Source organism: Cotesia glomerata, linkage group LG6, assembly GCF_020080835.1.
Source record: "Cotesia glomerata isolate CgM1 linkage group LG6, MPM_Cglom_v2.3, whole genome shotgun sequence".
NCBI lineage: Eukaryota > Metazoa > Arthropoda > Insecta > Hymenoptera > Braconidae > Cotesia > Cotesia glomerata.
The window spans coordinates 3,176,949-3,204,656 of record NC_058163.1 but is presented as its reverse complement, the minus strand read 5'-3'; the positions used below and the strand labels follow the sequence as shown (position 1 = coordinate 3,204,656).

Genomic DNA, 27,708 nt, shown 5'->3' with positions numbered 1-27,708 from the left:
GCGGCAATTATCTTGATTTTCTCGACCAATCAGAACCGCCCAAAATAAGTAGCTTTAAAGTGAGCCCAGAGGGCGCTTGATTTCCGTTTGATTTGAAATTCCTGAAAGTATTTTAATCGGAGATTTATTTTTTATTTGTTGAAATATAATAAATAATTAATTAGTGTAATTAATTTAAGAAATTTTGAAAAATTGTTATGATTAGTTTAATTAAGTGTTTTTTATTTGTGATATAATGGAAGAAGATTTGAAGAAAATAGGAAAAAATTTTGTGAGTTAGTTTGTGAGGTTAAAATTTTGGATTTAGTGACTTATTGATGGTTATTAATTTAAATTTAGGATGTCATTGAAGATAATATTGAAAAAGCGAAAAATAATATTGAAATTTTTCTTGAAGATCTTCCGAAATTAATTCTCGACCCGGTGTTGAATGAACATATTGACACTTTGAGATTAAGGTTTTATCAGATGGTTCAAACAAACAATTCATTAATTGACACTTTTCTTCAGAGATTAAGAGGTAAGTTAATAAGAAAAAAAAATTAATTTAGCTGATATTTAATAATTTAATGACATTAAAGTTAGCAGTCACTTGATAATTTTTTTTAACAAACAAATTTGTTCCGAAAAATAATTTTTAAAAAATTGCATTTTTTATTTTTTTTAAATTCTACTGACATTAAAGTCAGCTGTCATTTAACAAACTTTTGATTTTATTTAATGAAAAAATTTGTTCTGAAAAATTGTTTTTAAAAAATTGCATTTTTAATTTTTTTAAATTTCTACATGTCAATTTCTTTATCTAACTTTTTTTGCACTAATTTATTTCTTAAAAAAATTCTAAAAATTATTAAATATCTGCTATTGATTATATCTGCTATTATTAATATTTGATTTTCATAAATTCTATGTCAATTTTTTTTCTTAATTTTTTTTGCCATAATTTATTTGTTAAAAAAATTATTCAAATTTAATAAATATCTGTTAAATTAATTTTCATAATAATTTAAGGATTTTTAAAATAAATAAATGATAGTAAAAAAAAATGAGAAAAAAATTGTCAGGTAGAAGTTTTAAATGCAATTTTTTTAAAATAATTAATTTTTTTAACAACTTTGTTTATTAAAAAAATTTTAGTAATTGTCGAGTTACTCCTAGCTTTAATGAAGATAAGAATTAAATTTAATATACCTGACATCTGAAATTTTTTATTAAAAACAAATTAAAATAAAATATTTAACATGTAAAAAATTTGGAAAATTTCAAGTGTAATTAAAAAAAATTTTCTTTTTAACTTATAATTTTTATTGATTCCAAAAATTAAAAATTCTTAAATATCTACTAATTTTAGTATCATGTGATTTTATTAAATTTAGTAATTTATCAAACTCAATGTTGTTTTGAAAATATTTTATCAATCAAAAAGTTGAATTTTATTATAATATTTTATTATATTTATATTTATTTATAATTTTATTATATAAGCTTAACTTATTTAAGCTTAGTAATATTTGTGAGAAGAAAACACAAATAGGATAGAAATAATTCTTTAAAACTTGTAAGTTCATTTTTTTATAACATTATTCCTGAAATAAATAAATTATTTAATTTTTTTATATTTTTTTGTTACGAAATAAATTTTAGAAAAATTGTTGGAAATCTGCTACAATTATACTCAAAAATTTGTTAAAAAAAATTTTTATGAAATTATTTGTTTAATAAACTTTTGTATTTTACAAACTGACAGGAATATTAAATCCACAAACCATGAAAATAATATATCATGGGCTACTCGAAAGCATAATAAATTATGGTATTATTGCCTGGGGAGGTGCATATGATGTCAATTAAAATCATCTCAAATATACAAAATAGATTACTAAGTAAATTGTGCGTAACTAATATCAACAACACTCCCCTTGGGATCAGAAAAACTTTCATTACCACTGCGTTATCTTTCTATTATCAAGATTGCATAAATCTTTATAATGTATGACCCAGATTTTACTTTTTGTATTTGAGTATTTTAGTTTATTTTTATTAATTACTTAAAAATTAATAGAAACAATTATTGTTATTAGTGCGGCGATTATTATTTAATTATTTAGTTAATAATATTATATTATTGTTACTGAAGGTATGATTAAAAAAGAAATTAATTGTAAAAGAAATTAAAAGACTGGGAAAATTATTTTAAGTTCCGAACAAGATTTAGTATGGGAAAGCGATGAATGGATATAAAATGAAAGAAATGACGATTATTATTTTGTAAGAAATAATTTAGGTAAGCGAAGATTTTATAAGTCCCGAGGACAATTTAGTATGGAAAATCAACGAATGGATATATAATGAAGGAAATTGCGATTAAAATAATAAAGAATTGTGAATTTGACGAAACGAATGGATAGAAAATGAAGGAAATTACGATTAAAATAATAAAGAATTGAGTTTCGAAAATAAAAACTTAGAATTTGGCGAGACGAATGGATAGAAAATGAAAGAAATGACGATTATTATTTTAAATAATTATTTTTAAATACTCGTTCGATGACGCCGGACAAATGGCGATAAATTTCCAATTTTGTTCGCTTTAAGTAAAAATTTTAAATATGATAGTCCAAAATTTTGGCACGGAGAAGCAATTCTTTCTCGGGAGAATTACTCGGACGAATACTCTTCACCAAGTGATTCCAGAGGATGATACTCTACCTGGAGTCTGACCAAGGCCCAGGTAAGTATCGTGAACCGACCGGATGAAAGTGCTACTCCCCGTGCCGAAGCCTTCAGCTGAGGTACGGTAGGTGATCATAAGCCGTGTAGGTGGGAGCGAGGAGGATACTCTCCACTTGCTCTCAGGGTAGAGTTTAGGACCCCACAGGGATGACGGCTAGTCGCCCTGAGGGGGGAGGGGGTGTTACTGGGGAAACTAGTTAGTATTTTGTAGACCGCGTTTTTTTTTGAGTTTGAACCGTGAATACCGTCGGGTATGTTTGGATAGAAAGTTTCTATTGTATTAGTGTATATTGCTTATATTGTTTCTTGATTTTGAACCGCATTAAGGTAGTACCCTCGCCAGAGTCGTTTTCTTAGGATTTTTTTTTAACTTCGGCAGATTAATATTCATATAATTCTGCGTCGATTGGCGCAATTTGAAAATTTTTGACCATTTAGTTTCAGAGATATTTAATTTCAAAGTTTGAGTTTTGAACGCTCTTTTACATTGCGGTATACGGGATATCGAAAAGTTTACCTACAAACATTTTTATATCTCAGAAACTTTTCTTAGGATTCTTTTAAAAAACTAGAGTAACGTTAACTAACAACTAAACAATTTTTTAAAAATAATTTCATTGATAATTACCACACAGTTTCAGAGAGATTTATTAATAAGTAATGAAAAATTTACCAGACTTTAGCCGAGGAGGGGATACGTTAATAAAACTGTGGCAACAACGCAAGTTTTGTGAGCCGCGAAAAAAATATGAGACGCGCATGCGCTGAAAAATTTGAAAAGTTTAATTTACTTTAAGTGTAACATTATAGTTATTAATTTTATTTATTTAAAAAAAAAAGTAACAATGATTATTTTATGAAAATAAGTATTTTTATATATTTATAAAAATTCAAAAAGTTAATAAGTTGAATATAATAATATATATTAATCTTTCATAAGTTATAAAAATAATAGTCAGATGAAATAATAAAAAAAATACTAAAATTTAAAATCCGTAAATACATCAACATAAAAAATTCAATTACTGATTTTTCTGAAAAAACAAAACAATATTGTCAATTATTTTTTTTCTATTTGTTATTTGCATATTTGCTAGTGATTTCTGTCGTTTTTCAAGGACTTTTTTTTATGAATCGTCCTTTATAAGTCAATTTTTCAGACATTGTAATTATATTTCCGAATAAATGTATGTAAATAAATAAATAAACGCATGTGTCAAAACAGAGGTTAATCTACAGTTAGTCCAAAACACTACAGTATAACCACTATAAAATATCTTAACGCTCACGCAGTGTTGCCAGACTTTTCAAACGATCAGTTTCTCGTTTGTGATTGGCTAAAATAAGTACATAAACAGCAAAAAGTTTTAGGCTTGTCAATAATGACTCTAAAGTATATGTACCATACACTCTAGCACAAACTTTTGACGACGGAAGTCGCGAGGGTACTACCTTAATGATTTTGAACCGCGAATATGTGTGAAAAGAGTTTCTAATGTATTGTTTATATTGTTTAATTTGCTTATATTGTTTATATCGTTTATTAACATGATCAGGCCAATAAAGAGGTTTCCTTTTTCTTTGATTTATTTAAAATCAAGTGTTTTGTTTATATTTTGTTATTGATAATGTGATCCCCGTTTATGACCCTGGACTCCGGCGAGCAAATTTCGAGCTGGGGACTAATTAGATATTTATATATTTTGAAAACGTGGACGTTACAAATGATAAAATAACTTGTACAAGACATAAACAACTGTCACTACCAAAAATAAGTAAAACAATTTACACACAATGTGCTTATTATGTAGCTTTAAAATATTACAATAAATTACCAATAGAGATGAAAACTTTGAATGATAAGAAGAAACTAATAAACAAACAAAAAAGGCCATTCGGCAGCCGAAATGGAAGTAGATTTTTCAAATAAGAAAAATTGATTTTTAATAAAATAATATAATAACACTGATAATGTATAACTTAATTCATGAATTAAAAACAAAATTCAATAATAAATTTAAAACTATTTACAACAAATTTTGGAAAAAAAATTATCTTGTAAAGAAAAAGTTTCTCAAATATTTACCAAAGAATTGCACAGATTATAAGATTTGAATTATAAAAGTCCAAATTTTAAGTAACAACTTAGAAACAACAGTTTTCAAGTTAATCAGAATTTTGCAACCGGATAAAATTTTAGTTGAAGAAAACAATGGTTAGAACTAATTTGTGACATATTTACTGACAACCTACCCGAAAACATTACACGAAAGACTGATCAATATCGTAATTATTGAATTTACATCATGATTAAGCTATGATGTAGACAATAATTCTAAAACGGCTGCAACAGTAAAACTGTTTCATTAAACGAACTCTAAAAGGAGTAATATCGAGGCTACTACTACTTCTAAGTAGTGAAAATTGAAGCTTATTAAAAGAGCTTTACGATGCATTTTACCGAATTTCAATATCTTGTCTAGTTCAGTAATTATACCAAGTTTAAGTAGTAAAAACATCAATTTTTACGATTTTCAAAATTTCAAAATCCTGTCATTTCCAAATTACTCGCCCGATTAAGCTCATCTTCGAACTTAACCTTGGTCTTGATCGATAGATAAAGCATGCTGAGTTTGAGAAGAATCGGTCATAAATTGAAAACGCTATCGTGCTGACAAGCCGCGTTATATCGTATAAATATATATATATATAAACTTTTGAACTATATATATTTTCTGACTCAGCTCGACAAACTAAGTCAGAAAATGGCTAAATTTTTTAAAAGTTGCGCCATGAGAACGGCTGCAATAGTTAGATTTTTATAAAATCTACTAAAAACTGAGATAATGGATAAAAATAGATAATTATTTAAAAATCGTGATATTAATTTAAGTGTTGCAACAATATTACTTATAAAACTTATATAAATAACTAGCTTGCTAGGTTGATTTTCTTTTAGCTTGCACTGTATTAAGTATTACTATATTACTATCTTATATATTAAGTGATTGTTGATAATAAAATATATTTTTGTTAATATGTACTCGTTCTATGCACAGGTGCTATACGCACCTCTATAGAATTTTTTTGTAACGAGATTAATAAATAAAAAAATAAAATAATTAATGTAATCATTTTTTTAATAGAAACTGAAGATAAACTTGCAAAAATGGAAGCAAGCTACGGAGACCTGTTCTTGAAACATCAAAAAGAGCAGCAGACAATCGCGAATTTTGAAGAAGAAGTAACTCAGCTGGTGGCGCAGACTGACGAGCAGAGTAAATATTGCACTGAGCTCGGAGCTACCGCATTTTCTTTGCTATGGACGACCTCCAAGTATCCGCAGAATCTTAATTGCTGGCTGACTGACGTATGTATACGTGTAATCTGATGTAATTACCTGGAAAAAATCCATAATTTTAATTTACAGTAAAGTCAAGGATAACGAAAAAAAAACTTTAAACTTCTTTAGTACACTGAAAAAAAAATTAACTTGATTTAAGAGAAAAATTATTGAATAAAGGAAAATTTTTTGATGAAAGAATTTTTCTATTTGAATCAAAATAATGAAGCTTTTCAAAATTATTTTCTTGGTTCAAAAATTTTCTCTTAAGGGATCATTTTGGTTCCGGCGCTCGAAAAAAAAGCAATTATTCATTATTTTTTACACAGAAACTATTATAGATATTGATATAAAATTTATCCGGTACCGTACAAAATTCCTCCAGCCTTTTCAAAAATTTTATTTTCTTCCACTCGAACATCCACATAAACCTCGTAAAATAATATAGTTATAGTGGTCCGATCACTTAAAAATTTAAACACAATACTTTTAGATATACTTTCGAAAAATGTAAAAAAAAATTTTTTTTTCAAAAGTTACAAACCAGAATGATCCTTTAACAATTTTTATGATCTACTTGCGTAAATTTTATTCAAAAAATAATACTAGCTAGAGACTTAAAAAGACCAATAATTTAGAGCAAATTATACAAGACGTAGAGAACTTTAAAATTTAATTATCGTAAAATTTGTTACTTCTAAACTGAGAGAAAAAATTTCTTCTGAAGAAAATTACAAGAAATAAATTTGTTGGAAATTTTCCATAATTTTATTTTTTATCTGAAATCAAAATTGTCCTCACAGTATATTTCTTCTTGAAAAAAATTTTTCTAGATTTAGGAAAAAACAATTTTGGATGATAAATCTCAAATTTTTTCAAAAATTAAAAACCAGAATGATCCCTTAATTTATTCTTTAATTAAAATTAAATATCTGCGATATTTCTAAAATTTATTTTTTTCAATTAATTATTAATAAAAAAAAAATTTATTCATTAAAAAACATGACTTAAAATAAATTTAATTTTATTAAAAATTATTATTATTATTATTTTTAATATAAATTACTAATTTCAGAGGCAAGATAAAGTTGCAAAAGCAATATCAATAGCAAACACAACATTCTCATCATACATCGAAACATTTTCTCCGAATTACCCACCATTAAAAAACGACATCACCGAATTCGCAATGTCGGTCCTTGGATTCATCGCTAATTTGACGTCAATTGGAGAAGGTCGGCAATTTCTCTTAAAATTATCTGACGGCAGAGATTTAATTAACCAGCTGATCCAAGCAATTCCTTCATTAGTCGGCGAAATCGGACAATCTGTAGTCCAGTAAGTATCAATCAATCTCCAATAGAGATTATAATAATTAATAATTTAACTTAAGGTTGATTCTGCTGATCCTGTACAACGTGAGTCTAAACAGGGAAGGACTAGCTTATCTGCTAGAGTTGAAGGTCTACGAGAACGTTGTAAAGTTTTTTGATGACTGCTTCCCTCAAGAAGTCAGAGAAAAAGCTCTGAGGATTCTCCAGTCGCTGACTTATGAACTTCTTAATTATCGCGTACTTGAAAGCCTCGTCAAGTCTCTTCCTATGGGTAAATTGTCTGACTTGGCTGCGGGTACTGATAATCTTGCTGTAATTGCACAAAGTATTGTTATTAATATTAATAATAGTCGGGCTGCTGGTGATACTTGTAGTTATGTTTCTTCTTCGTAAGTTTTTTAATTTTTTAATTGATTAAAAATTTTTTAATTGAATCAGAAATTATTATTTTGTAAATTAATAAAAATTAAAAATTAATAAAAATAGTTTAAATTTAAGAGAATGAAAAAATTTAATATCATTTTCATCAATAGTTGATTTATTATGATAAGTATTCAGGTAGCATTAGAAAATGCTCTATCTTTAGATACATAATTGAGAAATGGCCTTGTATCTTAAGAATTATTGACATTTTTAAAGATATAAGCTCATCCCGATGTTACACTCATCAAGACCTTTCATTTGAGTACCCACATCAATTTTTCATATATTTTGTATCTATATATATTTCACAAGTATCATATATATATAAAATATATAAAAATTACCATGTGGGTACTTGAATGAAAGGTTTTGATAAGTGTAATATCAGGATGAGCTTATATCTTTAAAGATGTAAATAATTAAGAAATGACCTTGTATCTCGTGAAATATTGACATTTTTAAAGATTTAAGCTGATTATAATGTTACACTGATCAAGACCTTTTATTTAAGTACCCATATCAATTTTTCATATATTTTATATATTTATAATAATATATTTCACAAATATCATATACATAAAATATATAAAAATTTCCATGTGGGTACTTAAATGAAAGGTCTCGATAAGTGTAACATCGGGTGGAGCTTATATCTTTAAAAATGTCAATAATTAAAAAATGACCTTGTATCTGGTGAAATATTAGCATTTTTAAAAATATAAGCTCATCCCGACATTACACTCATTGAGACCTTTCATTTGAGTACCCACATCAATTTTTCATATATTTTTTATATTTATATATATCATATATATGTACACATGAAAAATATATGAAAAATTGATGTGGGTACTCAAATGAAAGGTCTCGATAAGTGTAACATCATGATCAGCTTATATCTTTAAAAATATGATAAGTTGACAAAATACGATATAATTTCTTAATTATTGACATTAATAAAGATATAAGCTCACATCGACGTTACACTCATCGAAACCTTTCATTTGAGTACCCACATCAATTTTTCATATATTTTATATATTTATATATTTCACAAATACTAAATATATATATATATATATATATATAAAATATATAAAAATTTCCATGTCGGTACTTAAACGAAAGGACTCGATGAGTGTCACATCGGGATGAGTCTATATCTTTAAAAATGTCAATAATTAAGAAATGACCTCGTATCTCGTGAAATATTGATATTTTTAAAAATATAAGCTCATCCCGATGTTACACTCATTAAGATCTTTCATTAGAATACACATTCAATTTTTGATATATTTTATATATTTATATATATCATATATATGTATATATAAAGAATTGATGTGGTTACTCAAATCAAAGGGCTCGATGAGTGTAACATCATCATCAGTTTATATCCTTAAAAATATGATAAGTTGACAAAATACAGTATAACTCCTTAACTATTGACATTTTTAAAGATATAAGCTCATCCCGACATTACACTCATCGAGACCTTTTTTTTGAGTACCTATATCAATTTTTCATATATTTTATATATTTATATATATATATTATAAATATGTATATATGAAAAATATACAAAAATGCATGTGGGTACTCAAATGAAAGCTTTTGATGAGTGTAACACCGGGATGATCTTATATCTTTAAAAACGTCAATAGTTAAAAAAGTAGAGTCCGTTTTAACAAAATTCATTATTTAATAAAGCACAATTTTTATTTTTTATAGTTCACAACTCACTGCAGTCATGCATTGACTGCAAGGTTGCTAGTATTTAGCGTAAAAAAATTGTAATAGAAATGTTAATTAATTGGAATTGTTTGTAAAAAAGGGGTCGTTAGCTTTTACGTAAGCTAAATAGTTGTTCTAGAGCTTAAACTCTATAACAGTAGATATGTAAATTTAATGCACCATTATTCTTCAAGGACTGGCCTAGGTCGAATAAAATCAGGTCATTTTTACGCAGTCGCTAGACTAAGTAATCTAAAATTTATATAATTTTTTCTAAGTCGTAAGTAGAAAAATTTATGTAACATTTTTTAATGAATAAATTATTGTTTTAGAAAAAATTTTATATAGTAAATTAAATTCAAAAAAATAAATTTTATAAATGTCCTTATAAAACCTAGAAAAATTTTTTTCAAGAAGAAAATTACTGTGAGGATAAATTTGATTTCAGATAAAAAATAAAATTATGGAAAATTTCCAACAAATTTATTTCTTGTAATTTTCTTCAGAAGAAATTTTTTCTCTCAGTTTAGAAGTAACAAATTTTTTTCCCCTCCGGGCGTAAAGCGTCAACTTTAGCCTCGCTGTGCGAAACGAAGTTGCCGCTTTCCGCCTTCGTCGGGGAAAAAAATAGTACACACTCCTCGGGAAGTAAATAAGAAAGCCTCAGATCACATGTTTGTTGACCTCGGCTTCGCCTCGGCCTGGCGATTACCTGTGATCTGAGACATTTCTTACTTTACTTCCCTAGGGGTGATAATATACTATCACGATAATTAAATTTTAAAGTTCTCTACGTCTTGTATAATTTGCTCTAAATTATTTGTCTTTTCAAGTCTTTAGCTAGTATTATTTTTTGAATAAAATTTACGCAAGTAGATCATAAAAATTATTAAAGGATCATTCTGGTTTGTAACTTTTGAAAAAAAATTTTTTTTTTACATTTTTCGAAAGTATATCTAAAAGTATTGTGTATGTTTAAATTTTTAAGTGATCGGACCACTGTAACTATATTATATTACGAGGTTTATGTGGATGTTCGAGTGGAAGAAAATAAAATTTTTGAAAAGGCTGGAGGAATTTTGTATGGTACCGGCACCGCTGGCTGACTTTAGGTAAGATTTTTTTTTAATTAAAAAAACTTTAAACGCGTTTATCTCAGAACTATGTTTTTCTGGTTTACGTAGATGATATCTCCGGAATCACTGACCCGATCATAATGGAATTTAAACCACATATTCTACATATTAGTAGCTATTGCATCAGCTCTAACCAAATCAAAATTTTCATTTTTACTATTTTTAACTTCCCGCTAAGAAAATCGAAGATTTTCAAAAATCGAGAAGTTATTGTTTTCATCCCGTTTTGCAAAAATCGAGTTTTCATCAGATTTCGACGTTTGAAGGTCATAGTAAGCTTCCCTGACTACTCCCGCGAGGTTTTCACTGTGTGTGTGTGTGTGTGTGTGTGTGTGTGTGTGTGTGTGTGTGTGTAAAGTATCTGAACCGCTTATTACTTTTGAACGGCTCATCCGATTTTATCGCGGTTGATGCCATTTGAAAGAGCTTGGCCAAACTTAGATTTTGAGTATAATTTGGACCGATTCGGATCAGTAGATTTGGAGAAATCTTAAAAAAACTAAGAAAAAAATTTTTTTCAAATGTGGTTTTTTTTTTATAACTTTTAAACGGCTCCACGGTTCGATTCCAAAAACTAATCAGCTCTAAACAATAAAAAACCACGTCGATCGCCACCAAGCTAGTCGAAATCGGTTAATTCGTTCGAGAGATATCGTGAACGAAAGAAAACCGAAAAAAGTGTTTTTTCGAAATTACTCCGAAATTTTTGGTTCGATCAATTAAAACCTGAAAATTCTTTATGAGGCTGATAAAACTGCGTTGAATGCCGTCAACCGCGTGAAAATCGGTTGATTCATTCAAAAGTTATTGCAGTTTGAAAATTCCAATAGTAGTGTTCTATGAAACTTCTATCAGACTTTTGGGCTCGAAGAGCTCAAATGCATAGAAATACTATCTCTTTGGACTCAGCGAGCTAAAAATATCACATAAATTATATTTTGAGCTCAAAAATTTCAAAAACGTCATAAGTATAATTTAAAGTGCCCAGGTATGGAATTAGCGGGAAGTTGCAGGGATGGCCTTTAGGGTGAACCGTTTTACTAATTTTTTTAGGACTACAAAACTGTGAAAAAAAAGCCTCAATTTTCAGTTTTTTCTTTAATTTCTTATTTACCAATAAATATTAATCTCCGTAGCTGATGCGAGTTACTTATACATTGAAGATAAATAATTTTGGTTTTAGTGTTTTAGATGAGCCGCTATCAAGTTATCACGTACGTGAGCTTCATACCAACGTTTTGTCAGAGCTCCGTTCACCCGTTGTTTATTCATATAAAAAATATCTAAAAAATAAAGTTAGATATTTTTAGTGTTATTCAAGAGTGCGTGTTGAGCTGAATAAATTTTATATCAATATCTATAGGGGCATTCCATGCGAAATGGGAAAATGACTGAAATTTGAAAATTTTTCTAATTCATTTTAATTTAGTCTTAATTAATTATTAAAAGTTTATATTTGACTAATTTGTAAAGAAAATTTTTTTTAATCAATAAGAAAATCAATTTTTCTCTCCTAGTAACTTTTCAGCCGTACTAACTTGTATCCGGGTCAAATGTTGTTTTAATAGTTTTAAGAACAAATTCATTTCATGTTTGTTATTAAATAACATATTTATTATTATAGTTTTAAGAACAAATTTTTTTATTTTCGTTATTAATTAATACCTAAGTTTATCAAGATCGTGTTGTCAGCATGCTAAATCCTTTATTTGTGTTTTTTAATTAGTTTTTTTTAATTATCCTAAATAATTTATTGTTAAACATATAAACAATAATGTTTCTAAGAATGGAATAATATAAAAGTCTTTTTAATAAACAACTTGATGTAGACATTTTGTACTTGTTCCACCAGTCACAAATGCCTGTCCCACCAGTCACAATAAAAAAAATTTTTTTAATTGTTTCTACGTAGGTAATCAGTCTAATTCTTCATAATATTGAATGTTTGTAGGATAAATTTTGTATTTTCGAGGGAAGTATTTTTTAAAAGTTTAGTGGTCGAACTGAAATTAGACTTTAAGTATACCTTTGGAAAGAGAGAAGGATTTTTCTTAGTCCCACCAGTCACACTCAGTCAAATGATAATTACGAGAAACTTAAAAAGTAATCGAGGTTTTTGACAAAGGGATGTTGTTAATTAGTTATTCTTCTATATTATAAGATGAATTTTACTATAGTATAAGTTTCAGTCACATAATTATAGCTTATAATTGAGGGAATTCCAGAGTCAAATGTCCCACCAGTCACTATGGAATGCCCCTATAATAGTTTCTGTGTAAAAAAATAATGAATATTTCCTTTTTTTCAGCACTGGAATCAGAATGATCCCTTAATTATAAAAAATTTTTATAAAGGTCTTTGCCTTTATAATGAAAAAATTATAAAAAAATTTAAGCTAAAAAAAAAACTTGTATACGGAAAAAATTAAACTGTAATATTCACTCGGATTCCGGTTAATTTTTATAGATTCAAACAGTAAAGCGGATATCGGGGTGACAAAAATATAAATATTACAGAACTTAATGTAGAAAGTATAAAAGCCACAATTTATAATTTAATATCCAAAATAAGTGATTAGTAGCTGTCACTATAGTAAATAACGACTCTTTCATCTTAAAAAATTACAGTTTCAAACAGTAAAAATTGCCATTTCAATATATATAGTCGATATTATGAGGAGAAGGGGAACTCAGATGAAAGAGAAGGGGGTCTCACTCTGGGAGAATTTAACATTTGAAACAGTAAAAATTATACTTTTAAAATATACATTTTACCAGTCCAAGCAAGTCAATAATTACAGTTTGATTTTTAGCGTTGCGTTTAAAATTTACCATTTTACTTTGTAAATATTGACGTTGCTTGTATTAGAAATTTACTAACTTTATTTTATACTTTTTACATATCATAAGATCATTTTTTAGGTACGAAATGATAAATATCAAAGTCTGAATTGTTAATTATTATACTTTAACATTTTAGACATTTACATAGCGAATATTAGTGTTTGAAATAGTATTTTCTTCCATGTAAAGAGTAAATTGTAACGTTTAAATGGTAAATATTATATAGTAAATAGTAAAATCACGATTTTACTATTTGAAATGGTAATTTTTAGCAGTTGATCATTAATTATAAATCGACTGTTATTTATTACAGTTTACTTTTTTCCGTGTATAGAGTTACACGGAAAAAAGTAAACTGTAATATTCACTCGGATTCCGGTTAATTTTTATAGTTTCAAACAGTAAAGCGGACATCGGGGTGGCAAAAATATAAATATTACAAAACTTAATGTAGAACGTATAAAAGCTACAATTTATAATTTAATATCCAAAATAAGTGATCAGTAGCTGTCACTATAGTAAATAACGATTCTTTCATCTTAAAAAATTACAGTTTCAAACAGTAAAAATTGCCATTTCAATATATATAGTCGATATTATGAGGAGAAGGGGAACTCAGATGAAAGAGAAGGGGATCTTACTCTGGAAGAATTTAACATTTGAAACAGTAAAAATTATACTTTTAAAATATACATTTTACCAGTCCAAGCAAGTCAATAATTACAGTTTGATTTTTAGCGTTGCGCTTAAAATTTACCATTTTACTTTGTAAATATTGACGTTGCTTGTATTAGAAATTTACTAACTTTATTTTATACTTTTTACATATCATAAGATCATTTTTTAGGTACGAAATGATAAATATCATAGTCTGAATACTTAATTATTATACTTAAACATTTTAGACATTTACATAGCGAATATTACTGTTTGAAATAGTATTTTCTTCCATGTAAAGAGTAAATTGTAACGTTTAAATGGTAAATATTATAAAGTGAATAGTAAAATCACGATTTTACTGTTTGAAATGGTAATTTTTAGCAGTTGATCATTAATTATAAATCGACTGTTATTTATTACAGTTTACTTTTTTCCGTGTATAGAGTTACACGGAAAAAAGTAAACTGTAATATTCACTCGGATTCCGGTTAATTTTTATAGTTTCAAACAGTAAAGCGGACATCGGGGTGGCAAAAATATAAATATTACAAAACTTAATGTAGAACGTATAAAAGCTACAATTTATAATTTAATATCCAAAATAAGTGATCAGTAGCTGTCACTATAGTAAATAACGACTCTTTCATCTTAAAAAATTACAGTTTCAAACAGTAAAAATTGCCATTTCAATATATAGTCCATATTATGAGGAGAAGGGGAACTCAGATGAAAGAGAAGGGGATCTTACTCTGGAAGAATTTAACATTTGAAACATTAAAAATTATACTTTTAAAATATACATTTTACCAGTCCAAGCAAGTCAATAATTACAGTTTGATTTTTAGCGTTGCGCTTAAAATTTACCATTTTACTTTGTAAATATTGACGTTGCTTGTATTAGAAATTTACTAACTTTATTTTATACTTTTTACATATCATAAGATCATTTTTTAGGTACGAAATGATAAATATCAAAGTCTGAATTGTTAATTATTATACTTAAACATTTTAGACATTTACATAGCGAATATTACTGTTTGAAATAGTATTTTCTTCCATGTAAAGAGTAAATTGTAACGTTTAAATGGTAAATATTATATAGTAAATAGTAAAATCACGATTTTACTGTTTGAAATGGTAATTTTTAGCAGTTGATCATTAATTATAAATCGACTGTTATTTATTACAGTTTACTTTTTTCCGTGTATAGAGTTACACGGAAAAAATTAAACTGTAATATTCACTCGGATTCCGGTTAATTTTTATAGATTCAAACAGTAAAGCGGATATCGGGGTGACAAAAATATAAATATTACAGAACTTAATGTAGAAAGTATAAAAGCCACAATTTATAATTTAATATCCAAAATAAGTGATTAGTAGCTGTCACTATAGTAAATAACGACTCTTTCATCTTAAAAAATTACAGTTTCAAACAGTAAAATTGCCATTTCAATATATATAGTCGATATTATGAGGAGAAGGGGAACTCAGATGAAAGAGAAGGGGGTCTCACTCTGGGAGAATTTAACATTTGAAACAGTAAAAATTATACTTTTAAAATATACATTTTACCAGTCCAAGCAAGTCAATAATTACAGTTTGATTTTTAGCGTTGCGTTTAAAATTTACCATTTTACTTTGTAAATATTGACGTTGCTTGTATTAGAAATTTACTAACTTTATTTTATACTTTTTACATATCATAAGATCATTTTTTAGGTACGAAATGATAAATATCAAAGTCTGAATTGTTAATTATTATACTTAAACATTTTAGACATTTACATAGCGAATATTACTGTTTGAAATAGTATTTTCTTCCATGTAAAGAGTAAATTGTAACGTTTAAATGGTAAATATTATATAGTAAATAGTAAAATCACGATTTTACTGTTTGAAATGGTAATTTTTAGCAGTTGATCATTAATTATAAATCGACTGTTATTTATTACAGTTTACTTTTTTCCGTGTATAGAGTTACACGGAAAAAATTAAACTGTAATATTCACTCGGATTCCGGTTAATTTTTATAGATTCAAACAGTAAAGCGGATATCGGGGTGACAAAAATATAAATATTACAGAACTTAATGTAGAAAGTATAAAAGCCACAATTTATAATTTAATATCCAAAATAAGTGATTAGTAGCTGTCACTATAGTAAATAACGACTCTTTCATCTTAAAAAATTACAGTTTCAAACAGTAAAAATTGCCATTTCAATATATATAGTCGATATTATGAGGAGAAGGGGAACTCAGATGAAAGAGAAGGGGGTCTCACTCTGGGAGAATTTAACATTTGAAACAGTAAAAATTATACTTTTAAAATATACATTTTACCAGTCCAAGCAAGTCAATAATTACAGTTTGATTTTTAGCGTTGCGTTTAAAATTTACCATTTTACTTTGTAAATATTGACGTTGCTTGTATTAGAAATTTACTAACTTTATTTTATACTTTTTACATATCATAAGATCATTTTTTAGGTACGAAATGATAAATATCAAAGTCTGAATTGTTAATTATTATACTTAAACATTTTAGACATTTACATAGCGAATATTACTGTTTGAAATAGTATTTTCTTCCGTGTAAAGAGTAAATTGTAACGTTTAAATGGTAAATATTATATAGTAAATAGTAAAATCACGATTTTACTGTTTGAAATGGTAATTTTTAGCAGTTGATCATTAATTATAAATCGACTGTTATTTATTACAGTTAACTTTTTTCCGTGCACTTATAAAGGCCTTTGCCTTTATAATGAACAAATTATAAAAAAATTAAGCTAAAAAAAAACCTTGTAGGTAACTAAGAGATAATTGTGCATTAAAAATGAAACATAATAAAGCAAAGTCTAGACTTGATAGCAGACTGCAGACAAGCATATGATGAGCATTTATTGGACAAGAATAACAACAATCTGGGGTATCGCACATATAAAACCAGGTATCGATCTGGTGTTCGTGTGGACTGGCAACCAGCAACCAGGGTTGAGCTGACACGACGGGCGTGTGCTCACCAGGCGCCAGTTCACCAATCAATGAAACACAAAAGCTCGATCGCGATCCAAGAATCTACTCACCTAAACCTTAAATTTTTTTCCAGTCTTTTTTCATCAAATTAAAATAAGTTCTCGCTTAATTTATTTTTTTAATATTGTAAATTTGCTTTAAAGATTATAAATAATTTTTTTTTCTTACCAGATCAGCTTGCATTACATGGTACATAATAATTGCGTGGATCTAAAGCAGATGAGATAAAAAGCTGGAAAGATTTTCAGCAGCATCCAAGATTAAAGATAAATTGCGCGTGCTCAGTAGCAGGCGATGGTGAACCGCGCAAATGCTGTTATGTGATCTGTGCTGAATATCCACGATGGTGGAGGTGGAGACTGGGTCGCTGACGATGGCAACTGCTCCGATGGGCTGTAAAGCTCCGTTGGACGCCAGGAAGGAACAGAAGGCGACGGCCGGCGTCGGTTTATTGATCCCGGGGCGCTGCGGCGCTACCCAACCGCGGGATCAGCTGCCCGATTGTCATTTATAATAACGCATCCATTTAGGACATTATACTTTGTTGTTTATAATTGTTGTAATTTTCAGTTTCATTCTGATTAGTATTGTTCATGTTATTAATTGTCGAGGTATTGCTAGGAGCCGAGGCTAAGTGAGTGGTGATTGTTCGCGGGTGCTTTTCTGACAGACGCGAGTTGACAGTGGTCAGTTATTGTTCAGTTTTTTTTTAAAAACGCCTCTACTTTTTGCTGGTAATTTTTTTTCCTGCCCAAAATCTGAAAAGTAGGTTTAATTTTTTTTAATTAGTTTATTTTTTGGAAAATTATTTTTTGTGGTAGTTTTTTTTATTGTAATTATAATTAGTGGAAATTTTGTGATACTTAAATTGAAATTTGATAAATTTTTAGAATTTTTTTAATACATAAATTTTTACTTGAAAAATTATGATACTGAAATTAACAGACATCTGACAATTTTTAGAATTTTTATAAGCAATCAATTATTTTATGAAAAATATATTTTTAAAAATTGACACTTGTAATTTTTTTTAATTTCTACATATCCAATTTTTTTTTTTAATTTTTTTTCGTTGTAAGTTTATTGTTGTAAAAATTTAAAGAGTTTTTAGATATCTGTTAAATTAAGTATCATGAAAAATTTCATCTTTTTAAGCTTTAAGAAATTTTTTAAAACCAATTTTATGGAATTAGTTTATTTTTCAAGAAAAATAAAATTTTCTGTTAATTTCAGTGTCAGAACATTTTTTTCTTACATCTAATTTTCTATCATTTTTTTTTATAAGATTTTTAGAATGAAATTTGGGTAATTTTTGAGAGTTAAAATTTGAAAATTTAATTTATTTTTTTTTTTGTAAACATAATTTCGAAAATTATTCAATATAAATTGTTTTTTTTACTAAAAAAAAATGTATACTTGTCTTGTTTTTTATTGAACATTTTTTTTTTAAATAACCAAAAATCAAAAAAAAATTTTTAAGTGTGATGATGAAATTAAAAAAATTTTTGAAAATTTTTTATTGATTTAAAAATAATAAAAAAATTTGTTAATTTTTTTTGGTAATTATTTACAAGTTGGGTCAAGCCCATTTTGGGCCACAACTAGATGAAAAATTAACATTTTCAAATTTTTTTTTTAATTCTGCTTGTTTTTACGGCGCATTTATGATAAAAAAATGTCCTAAAAGAAAAAAATACAGATTTCGATAGCTTTTTTGCCTTCGAAAATTGGAAAAAATTTTAGCTCCCATGTTTTCGAATAAAATTTCTATTTGATCTTTTTTTGATATTTTTGATCTATTTTTTTTTAAGTAAATAAAAAACAAACAATTTAAAAAAAAAAAAAAAAGTTGAATATCACAATTTATAAATTTATAAATTTTTTTTTTAATTTTCTAAAATTTGTTAAAATTGTAATAATCAACTTTTTTTTTTTAATTGTTCGTTTTTTTATGTATTTTTCAAAAAAAATTTATCAATAAAATCAAATTGAAATTTCGTTAAAAGAAATGATAATTAAAATGATTGGCCATACTTTTAAAAATTTACTAAATTTGTTAAAATTAGTTTATTTTTCAAGAAAAATAAAATTGTCTGATAATTTCAGTGTCAAAATTTTTTTCTGTTACTTTTTTTTTTTTTTATAAATTAAGATTTTTAGGATGAAATTTGGGTAATTTTTTAGGTTTAAAATTTCAAAATTTAATTTAAAAAAATTTTCTTCTTTAATTATGCAATTAAAATTTTTTTTTTTATTAAATTTGTTCACTTTTAAAATCTGAAAGTGTATTATTATCATAATTTTTTTATTTTTTAATAACTAATAATAAAAAAAAAATAATTTTTTAAGTGTCATGATAAAATTTAAATAATTTTTGAAATTTTTTTACAATGATTTTAAATTAATAAGAACATTTTTTGATTTTTTGTATTAAAAATAAAAAAATTTTGAAAATTTTAAAAATTACCTTGTAATTTTATAAATTTTTTTTTATCTAAAATGAAAAATATTTCTTCATTTTTTAAATTTAATTGAGAAAAAAAAAATAAATTTATTTTTTAAATTTCAGATCCTGGCTCGAAAAAAAAAAACCAAGGCTGTCCTAGTTAGAAAAAGACTACGTACACTAAAAAGTTCGATATTTAGATCAACTTGAAGTAGCACGCGATTAAGGATCAATTGTTACAAGTGAATCGCCCTAGTTTAGCAGCTTGTTATTATTAAATAAATAAATAATAAAGTAGTAATAGTAAATTTGACTAATGAGAGTCGATTGCACAAAAAAAGAGACCAGACGGGTCTTGGGAATTTCGAAGCGACGAGGGTCCACTGATGTAACTGTTAAATGTCCTCGAGTTTATTCCGGGCGTGACATTGTTAATAAACAACTAAACTTTAACAAAAGTAAAAAAACTCGAGGAAGAATAATTATTTTTATCGAGAGAGAAGTTTATTGAATTTTTTGGTAACTGCGCCTGGAGGCGCCTAAAATGGGCCCCACCAGCAGCAGAGAGGACCAGTATGAGGAGCCAGTTGGAGATGACGAAGGCCTACAGATCAATCCCCGCCCTATATCTACCGCTGTAAGTTATTTTTATTGTTGCTTTGTATAATTGACAAGTCGACTGGGATAACGATGATATCTAATAATTGACCAGGCAATTTGTTTAGAGCATTTTTTATAAGCGTTGATAATATGAGTAATTATGTGTCTGGTTGAGTCATCGTTTATTTTTATTTACTTGCGATTGATGCATTGTTGGTATTTTTTTTATTTATAGTCATTATTATTATTATTATTATTATTATTATTATTATTAGTATTATAAATTTAAGTTGATAGTTAAATGAGGCTGTGATAATTTTACTTTTTATTTTAAAAATTCTTGCTAATGGTTGGAGATAAAATAAAATTGATAAGAATTTTTTTTTGTAGAGAATTTCATCCTTTATAAAAAAGGATTCTTATTATTTTTTTTTATCTTCAATATTTTAGCCAAAAACAGCATTGTTAACTTTTGGAAACTGGGGATAAGTTCTGAAATTTAATTTTTGAAATTTAAATTAAAATTTTGGAAAAAAAATGAGAGATAGGGCAAAATTGATAAAAAATTTTTTTTTGGAAAAGAATTTTAGTTTCTATAAATAGTTTCAATATATTAGCCAAAAACAACAATCTGAACTTTTGAAAACTGTGGATAAATTTTGTAACTTTATTTTTCTAACTTTAAAGTCAAAATTTGGATTTTTTTTCCAAAATTTAAATTAAAATAGGAGTTAGGGTAAAATTAATAAGTATCTTTTTTGTAAAAAATTTTATTTTCTATAAAAAAGGATTCTTATAATTTTTTTTATTTTCAATATTTTAGCCAAACACAGGATTTTGAACTTTTGAAAACTATGGATAAGTTTTAAAATTTAATTTTTGAACTTTAAATTAAAATTTTGGAAAAAAATAAGAGATAGGGTAAAATTGATGAAGACTTTTTTTTGTAAAGAATTTTATCCTTTATAAATAAGGATTCTTATCATCTTTTTTAATTTTAAATATTTTAACAAAAAAACAGCACTTTTTACTTTTGGAAACTATGGATAAGTTTTAAAATTTAATTTTTGAACTTTAATTTCAAATTTTGGAAAAAATAAGAGATAGGGTAAAATTGATGAAGACTTTTTTTTGTAAAGAATTTTATCCTTTATAAATAAGGATTCTTATCATCTTTTTTAATTTTAAATATTTTAACAAAAAAACAGCACTTTTTACTTTTGGAAACTATGGATAAGTTTTAAAATTTAATTTTTGAACTTTAATTTCAAATTTTGAGTTAACTTTACGTTAAATTCAAAATTATGAGAAAAGAAGAAAGATAAGGATAAATTGATATGGACCTTTTTTGTAGAAAATAAAATTCTCTATATAAAAGATCTGATATGATTTTTTCATATTTTCAGTACTCCACTCAGAATGATTTTAATTAATTTAACAGAAAAAATATTAAAGAAGAAATGTAAATTTACTGAAATAAGAATTATAATAAAAAGTTTAAATAATTTTTATTCATAAACTAAAATTTTGTCTAAGATTATAGTAATAAACTTAATAGTTTTTTATCAGCATTATAATTATTAATAAGTAAATTACTTTTTCTTTAGATTAATTTTGTAAAGTGCTCTGGGGAGCGAGTTACGGAAGTTTCTAGGAGAAAGGAATATTATATTATAAATAGTTTAGTAATGATTATGCATATAATATAATGGCTTATGCATATATAACATTTGTTTTTTGTTATGTAAGCTGATTTTACGGTTTGTTTAATTTAAGTACATGATTACGACAAAAGGAAAAAAAAAGAGGAAGTTTATTTAGAGAATAGAGCAACCCCTATTTGAGTTGAAATTTTTAGGGGAAATATTGAAAGAGTTTATCAAAAAATTAAAGCTATAACAAATATGGAAAAACAATCATTATAATAATAATAAATTTTTATAAAATTTGTTGTTACATTTTTAAAAATTATTATTAATAAATAAAACTAGTTTATTTATTAAAATTTTGTCCGTTCAAGTTTCAATTCAAAATTATGGGTCAAAAATTGAAAATACGCAAAATTTATCCAAAATTTTGAATTTAAATTCCAAAAATAAAGTTTTCGAATTTATTCATAGTTATTAAAAATTTTAAGTACTGTTTTTGGCTAAAATATTGAAAGTAAAAAAAATAATAAGAAACTTTTTTTATTAAAAATTCAATTGTCTCCAAAAAAAGTCCTTATCAATTTTACTGTATCTTTAAGCTTTAGCAAGAATTAAAAAAAAAAAGTTTCAAATTTTTCACTGCCTCATTTAACTAAAAATTTTTAATATATTATTTTAATATTTTATATTTATTATTATTATTGTCATCCTTAAATTTAATAATAAATAATATTTTTGCTAAAAAAAATTTTGTTACGAAAGACTAATACCTAGTATTTGTATTATAAAAATAAAGAGAATTGTAATTGTAGTGTGTAAGGAAAAAAAAAGTGTATAATGACTATGTTTATTTAAAAACAATTATTTAATATTTAATATTTAATATTTAATATTTAAAATTTTAAAGATATTCTGAATATCAAAGCTTTGTAAAACACATGTATGTGATACAAATAAAACTCATATCTATCTAATATTTTTGCTTTAAAATTCTATAATAATTATTTTTAAAGAAGACAATAATTAATTCTCCAAAAAAAAAATTTTTTTAAAGTTTAAAAAAATCAATAAAATAATTTTTTTTTATCAAAAACTTTCTTTAAAAAAAAATAGGACTAAAATAATAATAATAATAAATAATAAATGAAGGTCATTAGACTGATATTAAGAACTTTGTACTCTTTGTCTGACAATAATGAAATGAGTAATGAAAAGCATGTGGGTGGGTGGCATTTGACTTGACTGATGCGTCCAAACAAACATAAACAAGTAAACAAATAAATAAAAAAAAATGAGCGAATAAAAATTTAAATGACACTCATTACCCGATGATGCTGGTTAATTAAATTCAATGGTGTTCTGTTTGAGCAATGGAGTGAGCCTGGAAGCATAAATAAAAATAAATAAAAATATATAAATATAAATAGTTGGTGTAATGTCATGTGTAATGCAACATAGCGATCTAACGTAATGTAATGTACTTGTTTAATATGATAGAGGGGGATAATTGGTAGAAATAGGGGCCGGGGGGAGGTATCTGGTTCAGTAGTGTGCTGTAGCTGCGGGATGGGACGTCCGTTTGGTGATAACTCTATACCAGAAACGTTTTAATAACTCTGGCTCTACTCGAGCTCTACTCGAGAATAATTCACGTATTATATGTTACGAGACCCGAGACGAGTAGAGGATAATTTAATACAATTCGTTTATTAGTGTGTGCATGTCGTTTTCTTCTTTGGTTTATTGAGAGTAATTGATATTGCTATTGCTCTTCCCGGTCTTACAAGCCGGCCTATTTGTATAAAGATTAATTACTTGGATATTTCAGGATGTCTCCTAAAAATAAGGTATTGGTTAGAAAAAATTTATTTGATATTAAATTTTAGAAAATTTTTTTATAATTTAATGAAATTATTTTTATAACAATTTTTATATTAAAAACTAGTAATCTTGCAGTCACTACGTGACTGCCGTGACAAGTGAATTTTGCTTTATTAAATAATGAATTTTGTTAAATTGCACTGTACTTTCTTAAATATTGACGTTTTTAAAGATATAATCTCACCCTGATGTTACACTCATCAAGACCTTTCATTTGAGTACCCACATCAATTTTTCATATATTTTATATACTTATGTATTTTACAAATACCATATATATAAAATATATAAAAATTGCCATGTGGGTACTTTAATGAAAGGTCTCGATGAGTGTAACATCGGGATGAACTTATATCTTTAAAAATCTCAATAGTTCACAAGATACAAGGTCTTTACTAAATAATGTATTTTGTTAAATTTTTTGTCTCTAGATACATAATTAAGAAATGACATTGTGTCTTGTTAACAATTGACATTTTTGAAAATATAAGCTCATCTCTATGTCACACTTATCAAGACCTTTCATTTGAGTACCTACATCGATTTTTCATATTTATATAAATATAGAAATTATATTGTATTTTGTCAACTTATGATATTTTTAAATATATAAACTCATCACGATGTTACACTCATCAAGAGCTTTCATTTGAGTACCCACATGTATTTTTGATATATTTTTCATATATTCATATATATAATATATATAAATATATGAAAAATTGATGTGGGTACTTAAATGAGAGGTCTCGATAAGTGTAACATCATGATCAGCTTATATCTTTAAAAATGTCAATAGTTCACAAGATACAAGGTCTTTACTAAATAATGACTTTTGTTAAATTGCACTATACTTTCTTAACTATTGACGTTTTTAAAGATATAAGCTCATCCTGATGTTACACTCATCAAGAGCTTTCATTTGAGTACTCACATGCATTTTTGATATTTTTTTTGTATTTACATATATATATATATATATGAAAAATTGATGTGGGTACTCAAATGATAGTTCTCGATGAGTGTAATGTCGGGGTGAGCTTATATCTTTAAAAATGTCAATAGTTCTCAAGATACAAGGTCATTTCTTAATTATGTATCTAGAGACAAGGAATTTTCGAATGCAGCCTAAATACTTATCATAATAAATTAACTATCGGTGAGAATGATATGAAATCTTGAAAAGACACAAATTCAAATCACGACCTTTGCAATGACACTAAATTTCACTAAAAAACCGATTTTATCTTAGGACTATCCTGGAAACAAAATTTTTCTTGTTTTTTCTTAATAATATAAATTTTATTTATTAATTTTTATGACAATTTTTTTATTAAAATTTGTTTTTATTAATTTTCATGACAATTTTTTTATTAAAATTTGTTTTTATTAATTTTTATGACAATTTTTTTATTAAAATTTTTTTTTTATTAATTTTCATCAAATTTTCTTAATTAACTTTTTATAAAAAATTTTTTTATCCTTTCATTTTAATTGTAAAGAATTTATTAAATTTTATTTTTGTTAATTTTCGTGGAATTTTTCACTAAAAATATAATTTTAAAAAATTAATTTTTAATTTTTTTTTTATATTTAATTATAAAAAATTAATTTCTTTATTTTACCAAAATTGATACTTTATAAATTTTTTTAAAATAAATTTTATAAGTGAATATAATTTTAATAAAATTTTAGACTTAAGAAAAAATTTGTAAAGAAAGTAATTTTCAATAAATTGAATTCAATACAATTAAAAATATCATCTCACCGGTGAAAAATTATATTACAAGTAATTAAAAGACTATCAGTGAGATAACATTTAACTTAAAGTTTTAATCAAAAACCACTATCAGATTATTATCACCTATAATTTAAGTTAAATTGAATTTTTTTTTATTCTAATTAAATGATTAATTCAGATAAAATAAAAAATTGAAGAATAAAATGAAAGAAATTTGACTCTTTCAGCATAAAAAATTATCTTCAATAAATAAATCACTAAAATTATTATTTAATCAAGTAATAAAATAGAATTTATATTTTTACAATCCGAGATAAAAGTATAATCTAAAAAGATTTGAGCCTTTATATACTTTATATACCACTTAAAAATTTTTTTACACCTAGAAATTAACGTTAAGTAACTAGTACAGAGAGTACTCACCCATTTTATCGCGTAATTTTTGTTATCCTGGTCTAATCACGATAATCACTCGGTTATCAAAATATGTGATCATACAATATTTGTTGGTCATGCTATCGCAACTAGATCATCTTCAAAAGTTATTATCCGTTTTTATATTACATAAAATACTGTTCCCAAAAAAAAAAATTAATTAGTTTTTTATTAAAAGAGTTTTTTAATATTTACTAATTATTATTATTATTATTATTATTATTATTATTATTATTATTATTATTATTATTATTATTATTATTATTATTATTATTATTATTATTATTATTATTATTAATATTATAATAAAGATACGTAAAGAGTTTTGTTTCTGTAGAATAAAATTACCATATTGACCTGCAATTATAAAAGCTATTAATTTAAACAAATAAGAGTTCAATTACTTGCATAAATTTAGGAGATCCAATTACCCTCCTAGTGTAAAGAATGTCTATAAAAAAATAATCCGTAGAAATACTTTTGTTATGCATCGTAAAATTAATTTTTAAATTAATTAATAACATTTTTGAGAAAATTTTCGATAAATTTACTCATTAAATAATTATTAACATTTAATTGACTAATAAAAAATATAGCAATCTGAATAACCGGTATACACTTGACAATACCGCAAGAGTTCCCTTACCTTCAAATTTATTTGTTTACTGTCTAACTAAAATTACTAAGATTACTAAAATTACTAAGATCTTCTAGAATTTGAAAAACCGCAGTTACTTATGCTTAGGGTAACTGCGCAAGCGGTGTTGCCAAGTCAAATACAAGACTTTAAAGGACGGAAGTTCCGAGTGATTTTTCATAAAAAATATAAAATATCTCCGTAATACGTTCGGAAACTTACTTTTTTTATTGTTTTTATCGAAAGCTTATTATTTTTTCAATCAAATTCAATGAAAATAAAATTTTTTTTAAATCGTTAATTGCATTAAATTCTTAACCAAATACACGGCTGGTAGAATCTCTATTTACGTACATGTAAAAATTACAATTTTCAAACCTTATTATTTCATTAAATATCCCGGAAACTTGTTTTTTAATTTTTTATTAATTATTAAGACTACGTAGATTGAATTTACAAATTTTCAGGAAGTTTTAAAATACTTCACGTAGATCTCCTCAAAAAATTCTTCAAAATAGCGGCCATTTTAATTTTCTACAACAATCTGCCATTTTGTTGAATTCTTGTCTGTAAACAATTAAAAAACAATTTTCTTCAATTTTTTTAACAATATCATCTCAAAATTATTTAAAAATTAAATTTGTATGAAAATTAAGTTAGCTGACATCTAAAAATGTTTAGAATTTTTTTTTATGGAAAAAATCATTACAAGAAAAATTAATAAAAATTTTCATTTGTAAAAAATTTGAAAGACTGTAAGTGCAACTTAAATAAATATTTTTTTGTTCTAATTTAATTGAAGAAAAAATCAAAAAATTAAAAACGTCGGCTAACTTTAGTGTTATAAATTTGTTTCATCAAAAAATAGATTTTTCTTATTTTCACCAAAAAACCAAATTAAATATTTGCAATTATAATAATTTTGCAAATATAAAAGTACTTAAAAAATGAAAATTAAGTTAGCCGACATCTAAAATTGTTTAGAATTTTTTTTATTAACAAAATTATTACAAAAAGAAATTCAATTTTAAAAAACTTTAAAAACTATAAGTGCAATTTTTAAAAAATAATAT

General features: G+C 25.6%; 2 protein-coding genes and 1 long non-coding RNA gene across 5 annotated transcripts in view; 2 read left to right on the top strand and 1 right to left on the bottom strand.

Moving 5' to 3' along the window:
• Positions 1-185: 185 nt before the first annotated feature.
• LOC123268141 (heat shock factor 2-binding protein-like) lies at positions 186-10,859 on the top strand. The gene is made up of 6 exons (XM_044733012.1): positions 186-271; positions 340-520; positions 5,880-6,103; positions 7,152-7,414; positions 7,470-7,799; positions 10,556-10,859. The coding sequence occupies exons 1-6, from the start codon at positions 236-238 to the stop codon at positions 10,671-10,673; spliced, it is 1,152 nt and encodes a 383-aa protein (XP_044588947.1). The 5' UTR covers positions 186-235; the 3' UTR covers positions 10,674-10,859.
• On the bottom strand, positions 6,024-26,142 carry LOC123268142. 2 transcript variants are annotated; one of them, XR_006510168.1, is made up of 5 exons: positions 25,987-26,142; positions 23,423-23,777; positions 23,267-23,322; positions 17,415-18,004; positions 6,024-6,133 (listed from the first exon to the last, which is right to left on the bottom strand). It is a non-coding gene; the product is annotated as an uncharacterized LOC123268142 (long non-coding RNA). The 2 variants fall into 2 exon arrangements; XR_006510169.1 differs by lacking the exon at positions 6,024-6,133 and adding an exon at positions 7,606-7,720.
• The window catches only part of LOC123268140 (monocarboxylate transporter 12), a 43,813-nt gene continuing 33,990 nt past the window's right edge, over positions 17,886-27,708 (top strand). Inside the window, exons 1-2 of one of the 2 annotated variants that reach the window (XM_044733007.1) lie at positions 17,886-18,011; positions 19,816-20,329. In XM_044733007.1, the coding sequence (XP_044588942.1) occupies positions 20,237-20,329 (93 nt within the window). In that variant the 5' untranslated portion in view covers positions 17,886-18,011; positions 19,816-20,236. Of the gene's footprint in view, positions 18,012-19,815; positions 20,330-23,650; positions 23,789-27,708 lie in introns of those variants that run through there. The other variant, XM_044733010.1, reaches the window with a different exon arrangement.